This window comes from Trachypithecus francoisi, unplaced genomic scaffold (assembly GCF_009764315.1).
Source record: "Trachypithecus francoisi isolate TF-2019V2 unplaced genomic scaffold, Tfra_2.0 Lachesis_group7, whole genome shotgun sequence".
NCBI lineage: Eukaryota > Metazoa > Chordata > Mammalia > Primates > Cercopithecidae > Trachypithecus > Trachypithecus francoisi.
This window is the reverse complement of record NW_022681472.1, coordinates 59035811-59057326: the sequence shown is the minus strand read 5'-3', so window position 1 is coordinate 59057326 and position 21516 is coordinate 59035811. Positions and strand designations below refer to the sequence as shown.

Here is a 21516-nt window from a genome sequence, read left to right as displayed (position 1 = left end):
GAGGTCAGGAGATCGAGACCATTCTGGCTAACATGGTGAAACTCCGTCTCTACTAAAGAATACAAAAAACTAGCCGGGCGAGGTGGCGGGCGCTTGTAGTCCCAGCTACTCGGGGGGGCTGAGGCAGGAGAATGGTATGAACCCGGGAGGCGGAGCTTGTAGTGAGCTGAGATCCGGCCACTGCACTCCAGCCTGGGCGACAGAGCGAGACTCCGTCTCAAAAAAAATATAAATAAATAAATAACACTTTTGTTTAAAAGAAGATATAAACACATATATATATTTTTTGGTCTGTTTTTTTTCTTTTTTCAGATGGGGTCTTGCTACGTTACCCAGGTTAGTCTTGAAGGCCTGGGCTCAAGTGATCCTCCCACCTCAGCCTCCTGAGTTGCTGGGACTATCGGCATGTGTCACCATGCCCAGATATGCCAATATGAACCTACCTTGAAAATACTCATCTATTGACTCTCTCACTTCTACCAAATAAAATTAAAATAACTGCTTATTTTCTTCCTCTCTGCAATTTATAGTTTTTATAAATAACTAGTATCACTAGTTTCTATATTTCTGCAGCTATAAACATCTGATACACAGCAAGATAACTACCAGCTTGTAGAAATGCCAAGAAGCAAAAGACAGCTATAATTAGTATAAAACAGGGTAAACGATGTAAATTACTATGTTTATATAACAAATTGAGAACTTCAAAGTAATAAAAAATGATTAAGTATCATACTCTCCCTTTTCTATCTTCTTTCAATCACTTTTTTCTGAAATTCACTTCAATTCTTACTCTACTGGGCTAATATGTACTTACATCAATAATAGCTGCTGCACTGCTGTCTAGATGTTTATACAATTCATGTAATACTTCTCTCAGTTTCTTCAAAGTTTTCTTATTAGGCTGAAGTAGCATTGCTTGGAAGTTCACTGGCAAGCCATATCTTACAAAAAAGCAGAAATACAGTATGCAATACAAGCAAACATGTAAAGACATTTTCTTTTCAAAGCAAATATTCTCATACTCTTTAATCATGGTTAACAGGGAGACAGTATCTCACTTTACTTTTACAAGTTCAACTAATATATATAGAAACTGAAACTAATATACACAAAAAACTTTAATATAAACAGAAACACAAACCTTTGGTACTCACTGTCCACTAGAAATCTCTAAGCCAATTGCTAGGAATTACTTCAATTACCATTCCATTTTTTTTTCTTTTGAGACGGATTCTCACTGTCGCCAGGCTGGAGTGCAGTGGTGCAATCTTGGCTCACTGCAATCTCCACCTCCTGAGTTCAAGCCATTCTCCTGCCTCAGCCTCCCGAGTAGCTGGGATTACAGGCACGCACCACCACGCCCAGCTAATTTTTGTATTTTTAGTAGAGACGGGGTTTCACCATGTTTGCCAGCATGGTCTCAATCTCTTGACCTCGTGATCTGCCCACCTTGGCCTCCCAAAGTGCTGGGATTACAGGCGTGAGCCACTGCACCCGGCTTACCATTCAATTTTTAAGGTAATAAATGAATATCCTCAGGAAATAATAATAAGTAAGGTCAGAAGATACTTTTATGGTAATAGCATGAGGTTACCCACATCTACTTTGAAAATTTGAAAAAATTTAAAAATAGTGAGCATAGTTTACACATAAGTTTTGGGGTGTTTTTCTTTGTTTTTTTTTTTTTTGTTTTTTCAGACGGAGTCTCACTCTGTTGCCCAGGCTGGAGTGCAGTGGTGCAATAACGCAGTGGTGCAACCTTGGCTCACTGCAACCTCCACCTCCTGGGTTCAAGTGATTCTCTGCCTCAGCCTCCCACATAGCTGGCACTACAGGTGCCCGACACCACACCTGGCTAATTTTTTTATATTTTTAGTAGACACGGGGTTTCACCATGTTAGCCAGGATGGTCTCAATCTCCTGACCTCGTGATCTGCCCTCCTCAGCCTCCCAAAGTGCTGGGATTACAGGCGTGAGCCACTGTGCCCTGCCAAGTTTTGGGTTTTTAAAAACTATTTATAATATGAGCAACCATACATAGGATCAGAATGTGATTTTTTAAGTAACTCAAAATATAAAAATACTTTAGGTTAATATGAAATGATTCCAATAAGTCATAGCATACTATGTATCCATGACATATAAAACATCTGAAAGATCTTCCTTTTAAACAAATACTGGTTAATATTTAATCTACTTTTTTTTTTTTTTTTTTTTTTTTTGAGGCAGAGTCTCGCTCTGTCGCCCAGACTGGAGTGCAGTGGCGCAATCTCGGCTCACTGCAAGCTCCGCCTCCCGGGTTCACGCCATTCTCCTGCCTCAGCCTCCCGAGTAGCTGGGACTACAGGCGCCTGCCACCTCGCCCGGCTAGTTTTTTGTATTTTTAGTAGAGACGGGGTTTCACCATGTTAGCCAGGATGGTCTCGATCTCCTGACCTCGTGATCCGCCCGTCTCGGCCTCCCAAAGTGCTGGGATTACAGGCTTGAGCCACCGCGCCCGGCCAATATTTAATCTACTTTTAAGTACCTACACAAGAAAAGAACCTGAGGGTACAGCAACATAAATCTCTTTTTCTAAACCTGGTGCTAAAGAACAAGACTAGCACGCATTGTATAAGCTGTATGATGATACTGACAACCTCTGTCTCATGATTGGCCCTTTGGTTTCTCCAAATCAATTTCCTATTGCTGGACTCTGTTATAATAAAGAGGTCCAATGTAAGGAATCTATGAACTCTTCAGTTCCAAGTTTGACAATTAACTTTCTTTACCTTAAAACAGACTCAACAAAAACCCGTAATGCTTTCACATGAATCCATGCAATAAATGCTTCACTAAAATTCACTTTCAGCCACCGTACAAGTGGTCCCTACAAAAAGAAAAAAAGAAAAATTACCACAAATTTGGTCTTAGAAATAGCAATTAGATAGACCAAATTTTTTTTAAGTGACTACGTATTAGGAATCTATAGAAGAATTAAGTCACATAATTCACTTTCTACATGTTTCACTATTATTCTCATTATCTCAGATACTTTACCTTAAATTAGATTAAAAGGTTAGCCACTACTGAGTGATCTCAACAGATGCTAAAATGCATTGAGCCAATTCATTAACACAGAAAAAGGTATATATTTTAATAAAAGTAGTTAAACCGGTACAAAATATAGAAATGCCTTAGGTTTGAAAATCAAAATACAAAGATCTGAATTTACTACACAATACACTAAAACATTTAATACATGCAAAATCAAATTCAACTTACAAACAACTTCATAACAAAGATAAACAGTTACGTAGGCAAGTCATTTAACAGCCCTAGCTCTTAGTTTTCCCATCTGTAAAAAAGGGAGTTGGTCTAGACATCTAAAATCTCTTTACATTCTAAATTATGTAGTGTAAGTTCTTTTTAAACTTCATATATTTAGTACGATTAAGCGGATTTTAAATACCTTCTCTCTTGATACTTAAAAGACACACTTTAACCATTTGGCTAACACTTACTTAGATAACATTATTAGGTTCATTTGGATGTACCAACCAATTAATGTAAGCAAAAAGGATAGCAAAACAAAGTGGAAATCTTCGGTCAAAATATCTATTCTGTAAAAGGATTTTGGGTTTTCCCTAAAAAGCTGGTTGTTTTGGACATTACTTGGAGGAATTAGTTTCCTCCTAGTTGAGATGATATGGCTTATAAACTACCTGGAAATAATTTTCAGTATATCCCTTCATTTCCCCTCACATTATTAAGAGAAACACATTTTCACTCATGTTTCCCTTTCCAAACAAGCTTTTAGTCTTCACAGTAATCCCACACTTGAAGATGGCAAGAAAGTTAACACCATCTTTCATTTTCACAATTCCAACTGTTTCCCATTACACCTAGAACACACCAATTCTCCAATAGTTTCAATACAAATTGTTTCAATAAAAGACTGAGGCATTGAACAAATCTGCCTCAAGAAAGTGAAAAGTCTTACTGAAAAGAACTTTGTTACTTAACTAAAATCTCCCTTCACCTACAAGGACGTTAACCAGAATACTGCATTTAAAATTAATATCTGATATGGATTTAGGTGGAGTAATTTAAGTATGTATTTTAAGGTAACTATTCTATTCGATCTAAGATAGATGTAAGCTTTAGAAGAAAGCTTTCTTAGAAATAGAATAGTTATCTCTAGAATAGTTAAGCTTTAGAGGAAATTCATTCTAATTATTCAATTAAAAAAAAAACCTAAAATCAAATGTCTTAAAACGAAAGCAGATTTTTACTTTCTTTTAAATCAAAGGAAAGTAATACCACTTTTTCTTCTGCTTAATATTGATAATACTAAATATTTAAAACACATACAAATTGTTTTTTCTTATCAGTAGAAAGCCTGTTCATTTCTTCTTTATCTGCTTTCATCTCCTCTTCATTATACTGGAAGTCACGAACAATGAATCTAAATTTGGGGGAAAAAAATAAAATTGTTCATGTTGTATACAGCTGATCTAACAAAGTAAATACACACAAAAATAATCATCTTACTTGTTTTCCCTGGCTTTGTGTCTGAAGTCATCAACTGCTTTCCTAAACAAGGTAACATTACACAGGTAACTGTCTTGGTCCTCTGAAAGAACACTATGGAGAAAAAAAAAAGAAGTCCATTTAAAGATTTATACATATTGCTGTCTTTCATATTAAAGGCAAAATTCAGAAACAGGTGGAAGAGAAAAGTAGGGTATAAGAGCCCTTCCCAAATTACCTCAAAGCTTTTCAATCTGGATTGCCTCAAACACTGAAGACACTGAATGTTTACGATTTATTCTGCTAATGGTACTTTTTTTCTTACTAACCAACAAAATTAGACATTAACTCCAGTAAAGCATCCAAATGCTAAGAACCACACTTTTCAATCAACATTAGCACCAGGCTGCTTTGTTTCCAGTGTCTCCTTGATAAGCACACTTTTCTTTTCTGGAAACCTAATTCTTTCTTCCTTTCTCCAGGCCAACTCAGCCCCACTGAGGCCCAGCCTAGCCTCTCTGCATTGCCAGTACATCAAACCTTGGATCTTTCCTTTGCTCCCATGACATCTCTCAATCAAAAACTGATAGGCCAGGTGCAGTGGCTCATGCCTGTAATCCCAACACTTTGGGAGGCTGAGGTGGGTGACTGCTTCAGTTCAGGACTTTGAGACCAGCCTGGGCAACATGGCAAGACTGTGTCTGTACAAAAAATACAAAACCTAGCCAGGTTTGACGGTGCACGCCTGTAGTCCTAGCTACTCAGGAGGCTGAGGTGGGAGGATCACTGGAGCTGGGGAGGTTGAGGCTAAGTGAGCCAAGATTGTGCCACTGCACTCCAGCCTGGGTGACAGAGTGAGAGAGACCCTGTCAAAAACAAACAAACAAACAACAAACAAACAAACAAACAAAAACAACCTGATGAACACAACTGTCCAAATAATCTCTGAATAAATGTGCTTGTATGCATTCCATGGCTCCATTTTAGGCTTCAGAAGGTCCCAGTGAGGTCAGAACTTACATTCAGTCACAGTTCCATGGACATCACTGGAAAGACCTTTCTAGACACAACTGCCAGGAAATTTTAATGGTCATTTAAATCTGTAATACCTTCGGTGAAAGTCCACTGTTTGAAAGGGGAATGGTATCGCTTGTGATAGTATGGCCCAAATTTGGCCTTCAGAATTTACCTACAGTGCCTCCTGTATAGAAGTCCTTACGCGAGGTCCACAAGGCTGCACGGGCAGCTGTTCCACAGGGATAACCTTGGGGCGGGGAATACTGAGGGGAGTCTCTTCTCCTTTCTATCTTTCACATATTGGAGGTCTTCTAATGTTTAGTGTTTTTTAAACAGCTTTACTGAGATATAATCATTATACAGAAAACTGTACGCATTTAATGTCTATAATCTGAAGTGTGGACATACGCATATACCCATGAAACCATCACCACAATCTAGACAATAAACATACCCCTCACTACCAAAAGGGTCCTGTGCCCTTTTGTTGACTGTTTTGTTTTTTAATGTTTAGTTTTTACTTACAATGTGGTACTTCTGAAATCAGAAAAAGTAAATTTTACAAAACGGAGGAATGCTGGGGAATTTAAAGATACTATATTAAAAAAAATTTTAAAGCAAGTGTAGTTTTTCCTGAAGCCTAAGAACCACCTGGTTAGCCAAGTAAATTCAGGAGGCAACTACAGTGTTTAATCACAGGATGGCTTTAAGTACTGAATCTACCCCACTTCTGATCAGCCAGCCAGCAGGGGCACCTCCCCAGCGAATGACCAGCAGACAGCTCTGGGAGTACTGATCACTGTAATTGTTGACATGCAGAGAAAACGCAAGTCCTCTGGATTTAGAACACTGAAACCTCCTGTTAGACTGTATCTTCTCAAAATGATTACCCTTAGTTCTTGCTCCTGGTATCCATCAAACCCAATGAAGGGCAGCTACCAAGTGGACAAAGCTCGATTAAAAAAGCCCTTTAAGGATCTTCTGCTTTGCCAAGATTTACTCAGTGATGTGTGAACTGCTTGAGATCAAAACAAATCTAAATCTAACTTGTAGGCTATTTCAGAGCCACAAATAATGCTTCACCATAAGCATACTAATCTTTTAGTATCCAACACTTTGCTGTTTTGAAGACCCTTCCAAAAGCATTTGGTGCTTGACATGGCCCTGTGTCAATGAGCAGGTTACCTATTAAACAGGTTCCTAGCTATTGTGCAGAGATCTGGGACACAGCAAATTCCTATGGCTTACTCAAAATCCTGATGGTGATAAAAGCCAAGATAAAACTTCCATCTCACCTTAGAACTAAATCCTACTCTGCTACCTTATTATGAAAAATAAATCAAAGCCACTTGCTTTTCCTCTTTCCCCTAAGGAAAGGTATTTCTTAAAAACTGTATAAAAAAATAAACCACGAGTCCTTACTATAATGGACTTGTAGTCATTTAACATGTACTAATACTCTGTAATGCAAGTGCTTGCTAGACATTACTATAAAACTAAGACAGCATTTCCTGATCTCCAGGTATGGGTTTAGTAAAGGAAATAGGCATAAACAGGTAACTGCAATACAGAGTTGTAAGTGCTGCCACAGAAAATGTACATGATACACTGGGGAATTAGTTACTTTATCTGAGGGGATTCAAAGGAGTTTCACCAAAGAGGTGATACTAGGTGGAAGTTTGAAAGAAAGGCAAAAAAGAGAAGAACATTCCAGACAGAACCCCATATGCAAATGAATACAGATGTGGAATAGCATGGTGCATTTGAGGAATTGCAAGAAGTGTGTATAACTGGGGCTCAGCATGGTAGCTCATGCCTGTAATCTCAGCACTTTGGGAGGCCAAGGCAGGCAGACCACTTGAGGTCAGGAGTTCGAGACTAGCCTGGCCGACATAGTGAAACCTCATCTCTACTAAAAATACAAAAATTAGCTGAGTGTGGTAGCACATCCCAGCTACGTGGGAAGCTGAGGAAGGAGACTCACTTGAATCTGGGAGGCAGAGGTTGCGGTGAGCAGAGATCACGCCTCTGCACTCCAGCCTGGGTGACAGAGAGAGACTGTGTCTCAAAAAAAAAAAAAAGAAAAGAAAAAAATATATACATACATATATGGCTGGGATCTAGGGTACAAGAAGAGGGTGTGTGTGTGTGTGTGTGTGTGCATGTGTGTGTGTGTGTGTTGAGTACAGGCAGTCAAAATGGGGAGGGACAAGCAGGGTAGTCAAAATGGGGAGGGACAAGCAGGGTTTTAGACAGGGAAGTAACACATTTATATGTCACAAAGATGAAAACAGCAGCAATGTGGAGGACTGATGAGAAGAGAAAATACCGGAGAAAAGGAGACCAGCTAGGGTCAATTACCATGGTCCAGGCAAGGGATGAGGGAGTCAGAGCTGGAGCAGTGGCAGTGGGTCTTGGGGGAGTGGGGAGAGTAGATTTAACCACGTGAAATTGTGGATATTTGACCATTTTTTGACCTACAAAACAGCAATTTTTAATGGTTCAGCCAAATACTATGGAACGTGGAAATGCCACAACTGATTAGACTAACGCAGGCGGCGGGTCTGTTGGGGGGGTGGGGTGCAAGGGTGAAGGAAGATTCCAAAATGACTATCACACTTGCGGTTTGGATCACTGGGCAGATGTTGCTGCCATATACTTCAAGGCAACGAGAGCGTTTGAGTCTGAGATTGGGGTCTCAGTTACCTAGGAAATACCACATGGAGTGGTCCAGTAGGAACCCAGGTATGTGAGTTTGTAGGTGGGGGGAAGGCTGGCCACAGATAAAGATTTAGGAGTCCGAAAACTGCAGTTGAAGTTAGAGCCATGGGTGTGGTTGAAGTGATACTGACAGGAGAACAGATCATCTCCCTCAGAAACTCTGAAACACAGAGAAACTTCTGGACAGTGGCCAGTATCATTTTTCCTGCACTTCTTAGCTAGGCTGTTCTGCTTCACTGGGGACTCCAGATCCCTAAACAAAAACTTCTGTGAAGCACCCACGAGTTTGTGATGCTGCTTCCAATGACAGAGAAAAGGCAAAAGTTAACCAGTGATCTGACTCAATCAGACTATTTTAATAAGCAAAAGCAGACAAAAAATAAAAAAATAAAAACAAGGAAAGTGGTAATTCTGAAAGGACAAGTGAAAACACCTCTTTCTGAACAGTGTTTCTACAAAAAAAAGCAGAACAGCAGCCCAGCCTCCACTTCTTTGTCCACAGCCTTGACACGGCATTTATCCACAGTGCTGCATTTAGCCTCACAGTAGCGGTAGAATTTCAAAACTCTCCCATCTTTGTAGAACATTTTACAAACAGTTATATTTTGTGAATTTTAAAGTTCTTTCAGGTTTGAGGACGGTTAGAATAAAAGATTGAAAAATGTTAGATTGGATATTAGAGTGAATATTTTTCAGTCGACTCTACCTCAGAACTCCACTTTCATCTTCACTACTCCCAACGATAATCACTCAAGTTATCATGCCAAAAAGTGATGTTACTACCATAATTAATTAACTTGTGTAAAACACATAGAACAATGACCAGCTCATAGAAATTACTCAGAAATGCTGGGTGTGATAAACCAAAAATTCAGCATCAGGTCATAGAGATCTTTCCTAAATGGCAGACAAAATTCCAGGCTCACTCCAAAAAGCCTATTTGCCCCTACATGAACTGCATGTACTCTTGATGGTGCTATTTGAGCTAATGCTATGTTGTCTCTGACTAAATTTAAGTAGGTAAGTTTTTGAGTCAGTGATTCCAAATGTACTTTGAGAAATAGGTAGAACAGATGTTTTCACTGAGCAAGGAAAGGCTGGGAGCTCTCAGAAGATCAGTGTGCACTTACAAGTCATTTGCAAACAAGTCTTGACTGCATTAAACTGTTCCCTGCCTGAAATTTGCCCTTTAAACTACTAAAGTGACTGTCCAAAGATCTAAATCTCTGGTGGAATATTTTTAAAGTCCTTCTATCAGAGTAAATCTGAGCTTACTTAATGAGCCTACACACCATCCCCCTGGACATCTGGGTTGGCATATGTCCACCTCTGGAGGACATTCTGTGTGTACCGGGTCCTCATTCTCCTCCTCCACCTGCCTCCTAGACACAGAGTCAACCTCTACGGCTCTAATGCCCTACAGATCTGTCAGTATCAACAGCCTAAGTGAGACACTAATATGAAGACACAACTGTAGTCTTCAGGTTATCATGTGAAGAGCTGGTATGAATGAAGGTATTTCCCCAAATGAAAAAAAAAAAAAAATTCATGATGAGCACAAGTTTGCTGTTTAGTTCCTAAAAGATCAACATTTGTGAAAATACAGTAACATTATCTTGTATTTTGAATACTTCATCAAGCCTTAAAATATCTTCATAATATATACAAGGAAGGGGCTATGCTCATTTACAGACAAAGAAAATGAGGCCAGAGAAGTTAAAAGACTTACCCCAGGTCACACAGCAAGTTGGTAGCAGAACTGAGGCAGGAGAATAGGGTCTGGAGGCAGGGAACCTAAGGAAGGTTGTTTCACCCCGATTTCCTAGAACTAAATTGAAAGGAAAACCCTAACTTTCCATGCCTAAGTAACAAAAGAACCAGAGGCTACTCCTTTTGACCTTTCCTGCATGGCAGATGGAAAATTCGCTGTCTGCAACAAATCAGACTGATTCCAGGCCAAGTCTTCATTTGTAGAGAAGTATAACTTTGTAATTTCACCCTAGCTTCTGATTGGTTGCTTTCTGCAACCAATCAGATGTTTGCACAGGAGTGTGACCTTTGTAACTTCACTTCAGCCTCTGGTTGGCTGCTTTCTGCAACCAATGAGACTGACTGCAGGCTACCACTTCATTTACATGAGGTGAGCATGAAGTGGCCAATGGGAAACTTGTAGGAGTTATCTGGACCCAAGAAGATTGTGTATCCGGACCCTTGAGCCACTGCTCGGGTTCGCTCCTACACTGTGGAGTGTACTTTCTTTTGTTTTTAATAAATCCCTGCTTTTGTTCTTTTGTTGCTTCATTCTTATTTTGCTTTGTTGGGCATTTTGTCCAATTCTTTGTTTAAAACACCAAGAACCTGGACAACCTGAAGTCACAACCCTACCACTGACAGACCCTACGAGTGACAGATTCTACCGGTGATAGAACCAGCAATAGAACTCAGATCCCTGGGTCCAGGACTCTTTCCATTATACTAAGCTACTTCCCACATGACACAATGAAACTGGAAAAGAAAATATTTCATGGGCCTGACCTTACTAATTCCACTTCTTTACTACCTCCTGTATCTTCCACCCTGCTGCCTCCCCTTGAAGCATATATGTATCTATAAGAATCCTTGGCCGGGCGCAGTGGCTCAAGCCTGTAATCCCGGCACTTTGGGAGGCCGAGACGGGCGGATCACAAGGTCGGGAGATCGAGACCATCCTGGCTAACATGGTGAAACCCCATCTCTACTAAAAAATACAAAAAACTAGCTGGGCGCAGTGGCGGGCACCTGTAGTCCCAGCTACTCAGGAAGCTGAGGCAGGAGAATGGCGTAAACCCGGGCGGCGGAGCTTGCAGTGAGCTGAGATCTGGCCACTGCACTCCAGCCTGGGCGACAGAGCAAGACTCCGCTCAAAAAAAAAAAAAAAAAGAATCCTTTGGGGTGGAGATACACTGTATTTATATTTTCTCAAAGAATATCTGGTGTGGCAATGGCAGAATATGGAAAAATGACATGGAATAGTGTTAAAAGGGTACAGGACCTGGAGCTAAAAGATGTGAGTTCTAGCCCTAACTCTGCCATTGGACACTTTACACAGCCATATGCCTCAGGGAACTATTTAAGCATTTTAACTTCTTCTTCCATGAGAATAAGAGTGATACCTGTCCATACTTCTTCACAGACTTGTAAATTTCAAATTAGGCAATGCATGTTAAATCTATAAATTTTAAAAGTGCCTAATAAAAACAGGTTTGCTTGTTTTTTAAATAAAAGGAACATACAGATTGGGTAAAATCTAAGCTCAAAGTGATGGTGAACATCTGGAGATCAATACGGCAGTCCAGTAGCCATTCTGGTACACTTCCTTTGCCAAGTAAAATGAGGAATTATAGACACATAGTAGGTACGCAATAATGAATAAAGAATTTTCAAAAGGCAGCACAGTGAGGCAGAAAAAGTACCACACTAGACATTGAGGTTCTAGTTCTAGCCCTGCCACAAATGAGATGTGTGACCCTGGGCAAACTATTAATACCTCACCGGCCTCAAACTTCTAAGTCTATAAACAGGAGGTTGTCAAACAGACTGTGCCAAGTCCCTTCTAGGTCTAAAATTATTACAGCTAGAGTTCACAGAACTCACTCATGAGGTTAATTTATCACAAAGGCAAGACAGCAAACATATTTCCTCAGCCAACATCCAAACTCTAAAAGGAATTCTAGGAACCAAATGGTTTTACAAAAACTTCTACTTACTTGCTAGACCTTGGAACTACCATTTCGGCTAGTGTTTCATACTGCTTAATCCAGTCGTTGTGGTTTAACCTGCAGGAAAGGTACAATACACATTGGAAAAGAAAAACAAGTCCTGTTTCCTGCCATATCAAGGAGGAGAAAAAATTATGTGACAAATAGGAAATCTGGCTATAGTGAGTATACTCCAACTCTATGTAACAAAAAAAAATTCAGGTTTCCTACTGAGAATGAATTTCCCATACACTGAGTAATGCAGGAAATACAGATCACCACCCTACCTCCAGTAACTATTGCAAAAGAGGCACATCCTAGAACTACGTTTGGAAAAGAAGTAAAGCACAGTATGGATTCTAAATTATTTTCAAGCTGCACAGTTCATACGTATAGTGCCTCATTTTTTAAAAATGGTCATGCTAAAATCACTGTCATTCCTGCTCAGTGGCAGTTATGAAGGACTGAAAAAAACTGTATTTATGGAAAGCACAGAGTACCATGAGGTAGTAAGTAAATGAAGTAACAGTAAACTATGTTGCCACAAAGCACTGTGCAACAACCTTCTCTAGAGGCCACTGGCTTCCCGGGGTGCGGTGAGAGACAACTATGTTTGAGATTGAAAACAAATAATTATAGTGTTTATAGGCCAGGATAGAGAATAATTCATCATATAAGATGTCTTAGGTCCTATGTTTCAATTACGAGGTACAGAAAACCATAAAAATTTCTGGTTTTGACCCTGAGTTTTAAATAAAGGTTGAATGAGTCAAATATTTTATCTGGGCAAAAGTTATTTTCCTACATAGTATAAAAAAGCACAGATACATAGAATTTGTTATAAATAATCAGTGTTTCAGTGTAGCAGAGGGGAGTTATGTAACCAGAACACAAAATAAAACTTCTGGAGTGAAATCCTTAGATTTAAGGCCTTCTCCCTCTGCAAAGAAAAATCCAAAAGGTAGCATACTGCAATAAAGGGGAAAAAATGCAGAACTGAGATAATATTGTAGCCACTGCAAATTCCATGGAGGCATTATTTTCTAGTACTCCCTATCTCTGAACCAGATAAAAATGCAGAGCACAGCAAGGAAGTCTGCATGCAAAGATACTCTGAAAAAGACCCAAATCTCCCACCTGAGTTCGGATCCCCCAAACATTCCCTGATAGCAAGACTTCAGTGTAAGGCAAAAGTGAAATCATTAATAGTGCTATACAGACACGCACAGAGTCCAGGTCTTCCTACAAGTACCCAAAGGTTTCACTTCATTTCATTCAAGATTAACTACGATCAAATATTAAATAACACAGAAGGCCTAATCCTAAGGAGATTTCAAAGGTTGTCCAGTCCAGTGGTTAGCAAACTATGTGCATAGCCAAGCCTGTTTTGTAAATAAAGTTTTATTCAAACAGCCACATCCATTCATTTATATATCATTTATGGCTACTTAAGCTATAACCACAAAGTTGACACAGTGGAGTAGTTGTGACAGAGATCACATTGTTTACAAAGCCTACAATACTTACTATCTAGCCCTTCATAGAAAAAAAAATTGCTACTCTCTGCTCTAATCCATTCTTTGTGTCTTACAGTGCTTAATTCATCCTAACCAGTCATAAAGATTTTTTTGGGAAAAAATGCAAAGACCTTCCTATTTTGAGAAATCTAAAATCTGTATTTGTTAAACAATCAATAATTTAGCATTACCTAATGTTTGAATGAGCCAACTCCACCAAGCTGCTAAATTTGATTTGAAACTCAATTTATAATTGAAGTCTCCATTGCCAGGTTATGATCTAATTTCTACTTTATGTGCCACATGAGCAAATGCTGATTGACAGAATGAATGGCAAGGTTATATTCCTTTTACGCTTGGATTTTATGGAAAACTTCAAACTACAATACTAGATACTAACATTTTTCTTGTATTTTAACAAGTAAAACCTTTTGTAATAGAAAGACTTACTTGGGAACTACTACGAGTAATGTGACGAGATACTCTGAATCAAGAACAAAGTCATCCTTCTTCACAATTTCTGCTAGACTTCTAGTTAGCAAACTTCCTCTGAGGAATTAAAAAAAATCATTAGGCTGATAATTATGTGCTTCTGTAACACAAACAGCAGGCTAATCATTTTCACATATACTATATATACATTGAGAGGGATTAGTCTTAGTTAAGAGTTTTACTTTGTAAGGAGTCATCATTTAGCTGAATATATCCTACCCTGGCAACCAGGGAAATATCTTCTATCAAAATTTGCCTCTAGTGTTTTGTGTTTGTTTTAATTATTATAATTCAGCTCTTCTCTTGTCTACATATATAATATCTTGACTGGAAAAGTGCTATCTACTCATTAGATATCAATTAAAGTCTATTCTATCATATAATTATGAAATTATGTCATCTAAGCACAACACCTTCGGTGTTCTTCCCTCCCTTGGGTATCATCTGATACCAGGCAATTTTGGTAGCTAACCCAATAATTAACTCTTTCAAATCAGTCTTCATTTGCCTTCCAGTAATCACTTTGCTATAATAAATATGTCTTGCCCTGTTTGTATCACTCATAGTATCCAACCAACTTTCCCTCTAGGATATGAAGGCACAACTTGAATACTTTCATGCTTAAAGCTGCACTTGTAGTAGTCATAGTACGAGGGGATCAACCAAAACAATTCAGTCCTGTTTTTAAAATCCTAATGAGTGAAAAACCTAAACTCTGAAAACAGATAAGAGAATAATTGTTACATCATAGAAGGATTATTCTATAGTTAAGCGATAGGTAATTACTATGCAGTTAAACTATGATTTCATTTAAAACAATTAATTTTAGACTATTTTTCAGTGAAATATCAAATGGATAAGGGGATAAGCCAGGACCCAGTTCACAAGTATTATTTATAAAACAAGTATAATAAATCAGCCTCACATCTGTTTTGATTAGTCTGAATTCTATAAACTTACCTTAGTGAGCTTTTCTCCATGAAGTAAAAGAAATACCATTTTGATTACAGAAACAACATAAACTGAAACTAACTAAATCCCAAAAATATCTCCTTCGGTGTATGCTAGTGTGCTTCCCGAGTTCTTAATACTCAAATATACTTGATCTGCTTACGCATTCTTTCGTTCCAAATTCTGAAGATTTCCTTTCAGGTTATTGTATGCAGATGCTCGAGATTTCAGGTCATTATCAATCTGAGTAACTCCCTTCGAAAAAGAAGAAAAATAGACGAAATTTTCCTAAATCTGCCTCTACTAATACTAACAAAGTAGCTAAACTTTAACTTCTACAAAAAAACCCACTAGTTTCTAGTGTAAGCATATTCTATTATTTTAAAAGCACGACTTTAGGAGATCATTTAAAAAACAGTCTACTTCATTTTTAATATAATTTCCACATAAATCTTTTCTACTAAAAATAATGTTTCAGTCCACACGTATTTTAATTATTATATTACTTCTTAAACCATGGAAATGGAATCTAGGCTACTGGGTTTGGAGATTACTAATTACAAGGCTTCAATTCACAAGACCGAAGGATATTTTCCAAAATAAACTAAATTACATGAAGACTTTTAATTATTGCAAACATCACTATTACATAGAATATTTTTCTATGAAATTAAAATTATAGTTGAATTTATTCATAAATGTTACAAAAGCTGCTTTTCCAAACGAATAGAATACTAAACTAACTACATAGGGAGAAAATGTGAAGTAAACAATATTTGAAGAACTGACTTTAACATAGTTCTAGCATTATTAGCTGTGTAGCACGAGGATAAGTCACTTCACGTCTCTAAGCCTGCTTCCCTATCTACAGCAGCATCAGGAAGCAAATGATCTAATCCTTAAGGATCCAGAAAATAAGGCTCAGTCACAGTAAGAACACCACTTTATATTATCAAATAATGTAAATAATAGTTTCTTAAACTATAGTCATCAAATTTTATGATGACTTTAGTTAAAATCTTTGATAGTCTATTTATTTACATTTAACTATGTAACACACTGCATAACTAAAGTTGGGAGCAAAGGAAAGTCTGTCCAATAATTTAAACTACACTTCTTGCCCCAGCCAGGTCAATAAGAATGCTGGCAAACAATTAACAGGTCCTTGTCTATTTGTCTCATTATAGTTACTGTTAAGACTTTTATTCCACAAACAGATCTTGGGGGAAAAAACAGACTTTTACATTTCTTCTCAAGTTCAAGGATTTCTCAATATAAAAGGAGTTCTTGGTGAGTTCATGCATCGGCTTCAAGGTCCATGTACTCGCTGAAACTACATAAAATTATGTGGCACATGAATAGGGGAATTTTTCCAGGCAGAGGATCAAAACTAAATAGTCGGAAGGGGTCAGAGAACCCATAGGGTTTAATGTTTGAACAAGTACACTATGCACACAAACATACTTCAGTGACCACTATCACCTACCTGAACGACTAAGAAATCTTAATAGACCCCAATTTCCTATTCTACACAATCTCAGATGCCCTTAGAATTTGTATAAATAATACAGAATTTTCACACTTTCTTAAACACTGTTGATATAATATTCAAGTTAATTATGTAACTAAGTATACAACTTAGATAATCTACACATGAAAGTGTTATACTTTTTAACATCTTTTAATGTCTAAAGTTGTAGTAAGGACACCCTCTCTCTGTGACACATAACTAAGCTGCCTTATCAAAACCTAAAAAGTATTTCATAGTGAAATTATAAAATAAGCAAAGCCACTATAAATCAATGTGTCCTACTTGTCTTAAGTATTATCTTACCTTGGCAATTATTTCAGAAATATTTTTCAGGGACTGCTTGATTGGATATTTGGCCATGTCCCACTGGAACCTTGTTATATAAGTAACCAAGTCCACTGAAATAAGGGAATAAACTAATTACTGAAGAGAAGCAATAGAATTGTTCAGTTTTTTACACAGCAATATATTTTAACGCTGAAATTGGCATTGAGGAAATCAGCAAAGATGTCATTTCTGAAGAATCCTGATTAAATGTGAACTATATTAAGTAACATGGATTAATCAAAATTTCTACCTTGTAATCTCTTCTTCTTACTCAAAATTTAATACAAATTAAGATGCTCCTTCTAATTTGATTACTTTAAAAATGAAATATGTACATATTCCTAATATGCTTCATACATAGGAGAGACACACAAAGATTAAGAAACTACTTCAAATTGTCTCCTTGATAAGTAAAATTTCACAAAAGAATGTTCTTTCTTTGATAACTTACCCAAGCAAACTGAAAATAAACTTGTCTATTAAAACCATGTTGATGACTGTTTCCAGGAGTTCACATTTTAACAATTTTCAAAACATGGACCCTTTCACTTTCAAATGGAAAGAAGAAAACATGTAGAGCTAAAAAAGTACTCAACAACTGATTCCTTGGAGTTTATTAATCAAAGTGACTTCACCCCTAATGGGATCAAGGACAATTATGGCAGCACTCATTGACAAAAGTAATTCATATAAAAATATCTTTCTCTTCTCAATATCTCCTTACATAATACCAGTAAGTCAACAACACAGATGGTATTTCCGAAAGCAACTCTATCTAGATGCACTGCCCCTCTTGGTCAACCACCATTCCACCTACTAGACTGACTGCCCTAGTTCATAAAATACACAGAAGGTCAGTAAAGACAACACAAATTAACTTATTAATATCTAATATACCTTCTGTTCCTTCTCAAAACACAAATTAACAGACACAGTAAACAATGACATCAGAATTACTTTGATAACAAAGAGCAAGAATAAGTTACTACATTTTTAACTGATTAAATATTCATTGAGCAGCTATTAATTGCAAGAAGAAATGAGATTTCAGGAACACTGGATTTAAAATATAGTAATCTTATCAGAGTAGGCGATCCCGTAGAGAATGAAAGGAAAGCGTTATTTCCTTCTTTTTTTTTTTTAAGAGACAGGGTCTTGCTCTGTCACCCAGGCTAGAGTACAGAGGTACAATCATAGCTCACTGCAGCCTTGAACTCCTGAGCTCAAGCAATGACTAGCTGAGACTATGGGCATACGCCACTATATCCAGGTAATTTTTTTTTCTTTCTTTCTTTTTGTTTGGGTTTTTTAGAGACAAGCTCTCCCTACGTTGCCCAGGCTTATCTTGAACTCCTGCACTCAAGCGATCCTCCTGCCACAGCCTCCCAATGTGCTGGGATTACAGGCGTGAGCCACCATGCCCAGCTCATTATTTCCTATTATAATGACATATCCCTAAAGATGGGCTTAATTTTAAATGAAGCAAAATGCTAAAATGACATTTCGTAAGAAAATAAGAAATGCTAGTACAAGTGAAAACAATGGGGTCAGAATCATCTTTATAAAGTCATTACTACATAGAGCAAACTCTATATAAATACTGGCTTCTATCCACAGAGAAGTCAGTAGGCTATTTTATGGGTATTAAGTAAAGAAATGCCAAAATCATATTGGGGAGGAGGCACTATTCTGCAATAAAGCTAATAATTTCTGTTCTAAGGCTTTAATAGCTATATACTTTTAAATACAAAAACCTACATAAGACAGCAGGTATCCAACTGGAACAATGCTGAGATATACAACTTGGAAACTTGTAAATGAGTGAACAAATAGGTGCTGGAAAGAACTAAGGCTAATCTTTACAATACTGCTCTTGCAGGGGACTTGGCATCATATCATAAGCCATATTATATATTATGTAAGACTGTCTTCTACTGGGTTATGTTTCAGGGAACAGGATGTACCTGGAAGTATCACCAAATTCAGTAATGATAATTGTACTTTAATGGTTTTCTATTGTATTTAGTGTCCTTTTCTATAGACTTTTTTACATTACTTTTTGTTTCTGTAGCTTATTCACTTTATATGAGTTAATAATGATCAATCATGAGCATTAGCTTACCTCCATTAGCCAAGAGATTCTCTTGAACTTTGTCTTTACTATCTTCCAATACATCAGCCATGTATTGAGCCACTTTCTTAACCACTCTGAGGAGGAAAAAAAATTAACCATTTTCAGGAAAAAGATCTAAACTGCATTCTATATGATGAACATATTATATAAAGACATGAGTTTGACTATATATGTTCCCATTATACCTATCCATATAATATACAATAAATGGATCTTACCTTATAATGTTTTAAGGATAAAATGGACCAAGATTTTGTTACATGCAAAAGTCAACTGAGTAACTGTAGAGTTTTAAGGAGACTACATGCAGTGTGTCTACTAGTCTAGAAAGAAAGTGGTTGGAAGCTAGTGAGAAACAGTCTGTAAAGAGGCATATATTTATACGCCAAAAACTGGACAATGCAAGGACCAAGAACAAAGGAGGCAGCTGAGAACTAGCACTCACCATGTTCCTACGACATGCAAGACACTGTGGTTTCCCTTAGGAAAAAAGGGATCTTACAGGCAAGAGAACGTAAGCAATAGTCATGATGAAAAATTAGGTCCTACATTATTAATTAATTGTTTATTGAGCATCTACTATCTACAAGGAGCTATGCTATAGAGGAAGTCATAATGCCAAAACTATTAGGTTGGTGCAAAAGTAATTGTGGTTCTGGCCATTACTTTAGAAACAAAAAAATGGCAAAAACTCCATTACTTTTGCACCAACCTAAACCAAGGCACCTACATATGACCTTGTCAATTCTTTCCTTCATTCACACTGAGGTATAAAAGAATAAGTGACTTATCCAAAGTCACAAGACCAGTTAAATGTCAAAGATGTGACTAGAAACACATTGTCCTGACTTTGGAGTCCAGCGTTCTCTTCCTCATTCCATCTCTGTCTCTAGGCCCTGGGTGGGATTCAGAATCACACAAGACAAAATCACTACCTTCACACATTGCTTAAAATCTCATTGGAAAGATACACAAATATATAAATTACTAAATATAAAGCAATCTGAGGTCAGTGCCAGCTGAGATTGCCAGGTTGCAGACAGAGAGAGATAAAGGGAAAAGGGATCACTTGCAGCTACTGTAGTCAAGAAAGCCCAAAGGCTCATGAGCAGGGCAATGAAGGACAGAAATGGTTTTACAAGGATGATTACCTGGGAAGAAAGCATATTCTTGCCATGGGGCATAATGTGAGTCAAGATGAGAGGTGGAAAAGCAGTAGGCATCCAGAGAATGGTGAGGAGTCCAGACTGATGGGAGCAGCAGGCTGAGAAGTAGGGAGGGGAGCTTAGGCTAGGAAAGTGGGATGCCAGATTGTAGATATATAGCCTGTGAAGTCACACTCTAGACAGGGACGTAACACAGTTGAAACAGGGCTCAGGACAAGTATTCTGATGACTATATGCTCAACAGCTAGGAGGGGAAACTGGAAGACAAATTAAGAAATTCCTGTAACGGTTTTATTTTTTTCTTAAAACATATATATATATGTATACACACACACACACACACACACACACACACATATGTATTTTTTTAAGAAACAGTCTCGCTCTGTTGCCCATGTTGGAGTGCAGTGGTGCCATTATAGTGCATTGCAGCTTTGAACATCTGGGCTCAAATGATCCTCTTGCCTTGGCCCCTCGAGCAGGAGGGATTACAGGTGTGAGCCACAGAGCGTGGTGTGTTGACAGTTTAAACAAGGGCCAATACGGGCCAGGAAAGGTGATAGAAGAGCTAAATTTAAATGATAATCCTATGCTGAGTGGTCTCAAACCTAAAAATTAGAACAATTTCAGAAATAATGATGTAAGTCATAAGTCTTCAACATGTTTAACTTGAGGTTTGTACATACATTTGCCTATGTCTCCAAAATTCACCCATTCCTTCAAAAGAGACAAATCATTCTCATAAAATTTGACAAGCATCTTGTAAACAGAACCATTTGCTATGAACATTCTAAAATGTTGCATGTTTACCCACAGAAGTACTTCAGCGTGTAGAATCATCTGGTGTCAAATTTATAAACTTAACGTCGCATAACCCACAACTTCGAGATCTCCCTAAGCCTATTTACAAGAGGATCTGTGTCAATGTACAAAATGTCACCTCAAAAATATCTGCTCCAATGATTACATTTTTAAGAAAGTATAAACTATGATTTACCACATATACCATATTCTATAATGTTTGGACTTTAACACTTGGAGCATTTAAGTCATTAAGCTATCATCTGTCAACACTACCAAAGTCTAACAACAACATGATTTTTAAATTCCTCGTATCTTTCAGGAGGACTGAAGAAGATGCGCCTGTGGAACAATGCAGAAAAGAACAGCTGACACACTGCACAGGTAACTTTAAATTCTACTCACCAAACTAACTACATTTGCCCTTAATACTTTTCAGATTCCTTCCCTAAAAAATCTAAAAATTCCCTAAAAAATGAGCCAGCTGGGTGCAGTGACTCATGCCTGTAATCTCAGCACTTTGGGAGGCTGAGGTGGGAGGATCACTTGAGGCCAAGAGTTTGAGACCAGCCTGGACAACATAGTGAGACCCTGTCTCCACAAAAAT

At 37.8% G+C, this 21516-nt stretch overlaps 1 protein-coding gene across 2 annotated transcripts in view; it reads right to left on the bottom strand.

The window, feature by feature from the left end:
• Positions 1-21516, bottom strand: part of ATP6V1C1 (ATPase H+ transporting V1 subunit C1) — a 91373-nt gene that overhangs the window by 5909 nt on the left and 63948 nt on the right. For both annotated transcript variants that reach the window (XM_033202863.1, XM_033202862.1), the window contains exons 4-12: positions 18931-19016; positions 16785-16879; positions 15114-15205; positions 13958-14056; positions 12000-12068; positions 4537-4629; positions 4357-4450; positions 2775-2872; positions 818-944 (exon numbers count right to left, since the gene is read on the bottom strand). In XM_033202863.1, coding sequence (XP_033058754.1) covers positions 818-944; positions 2775-2872; positions 4357-4450; positions 4537-4629; positions 12000-12068; positions 13958-14056; positions 15114-15205; positions 16785-16879; positions 18931-19016 — 853 coding nt within the window. The remainder of the gene's footprint in view (positions 1-817; positions 945-2774; positions 2873-4356; positions 4451-4536; positions 4630-11999; positions 12069-13957; positions 14057-15113; positions 15206-16784; positions 16880-18930; positions 19017-21516) is intronic.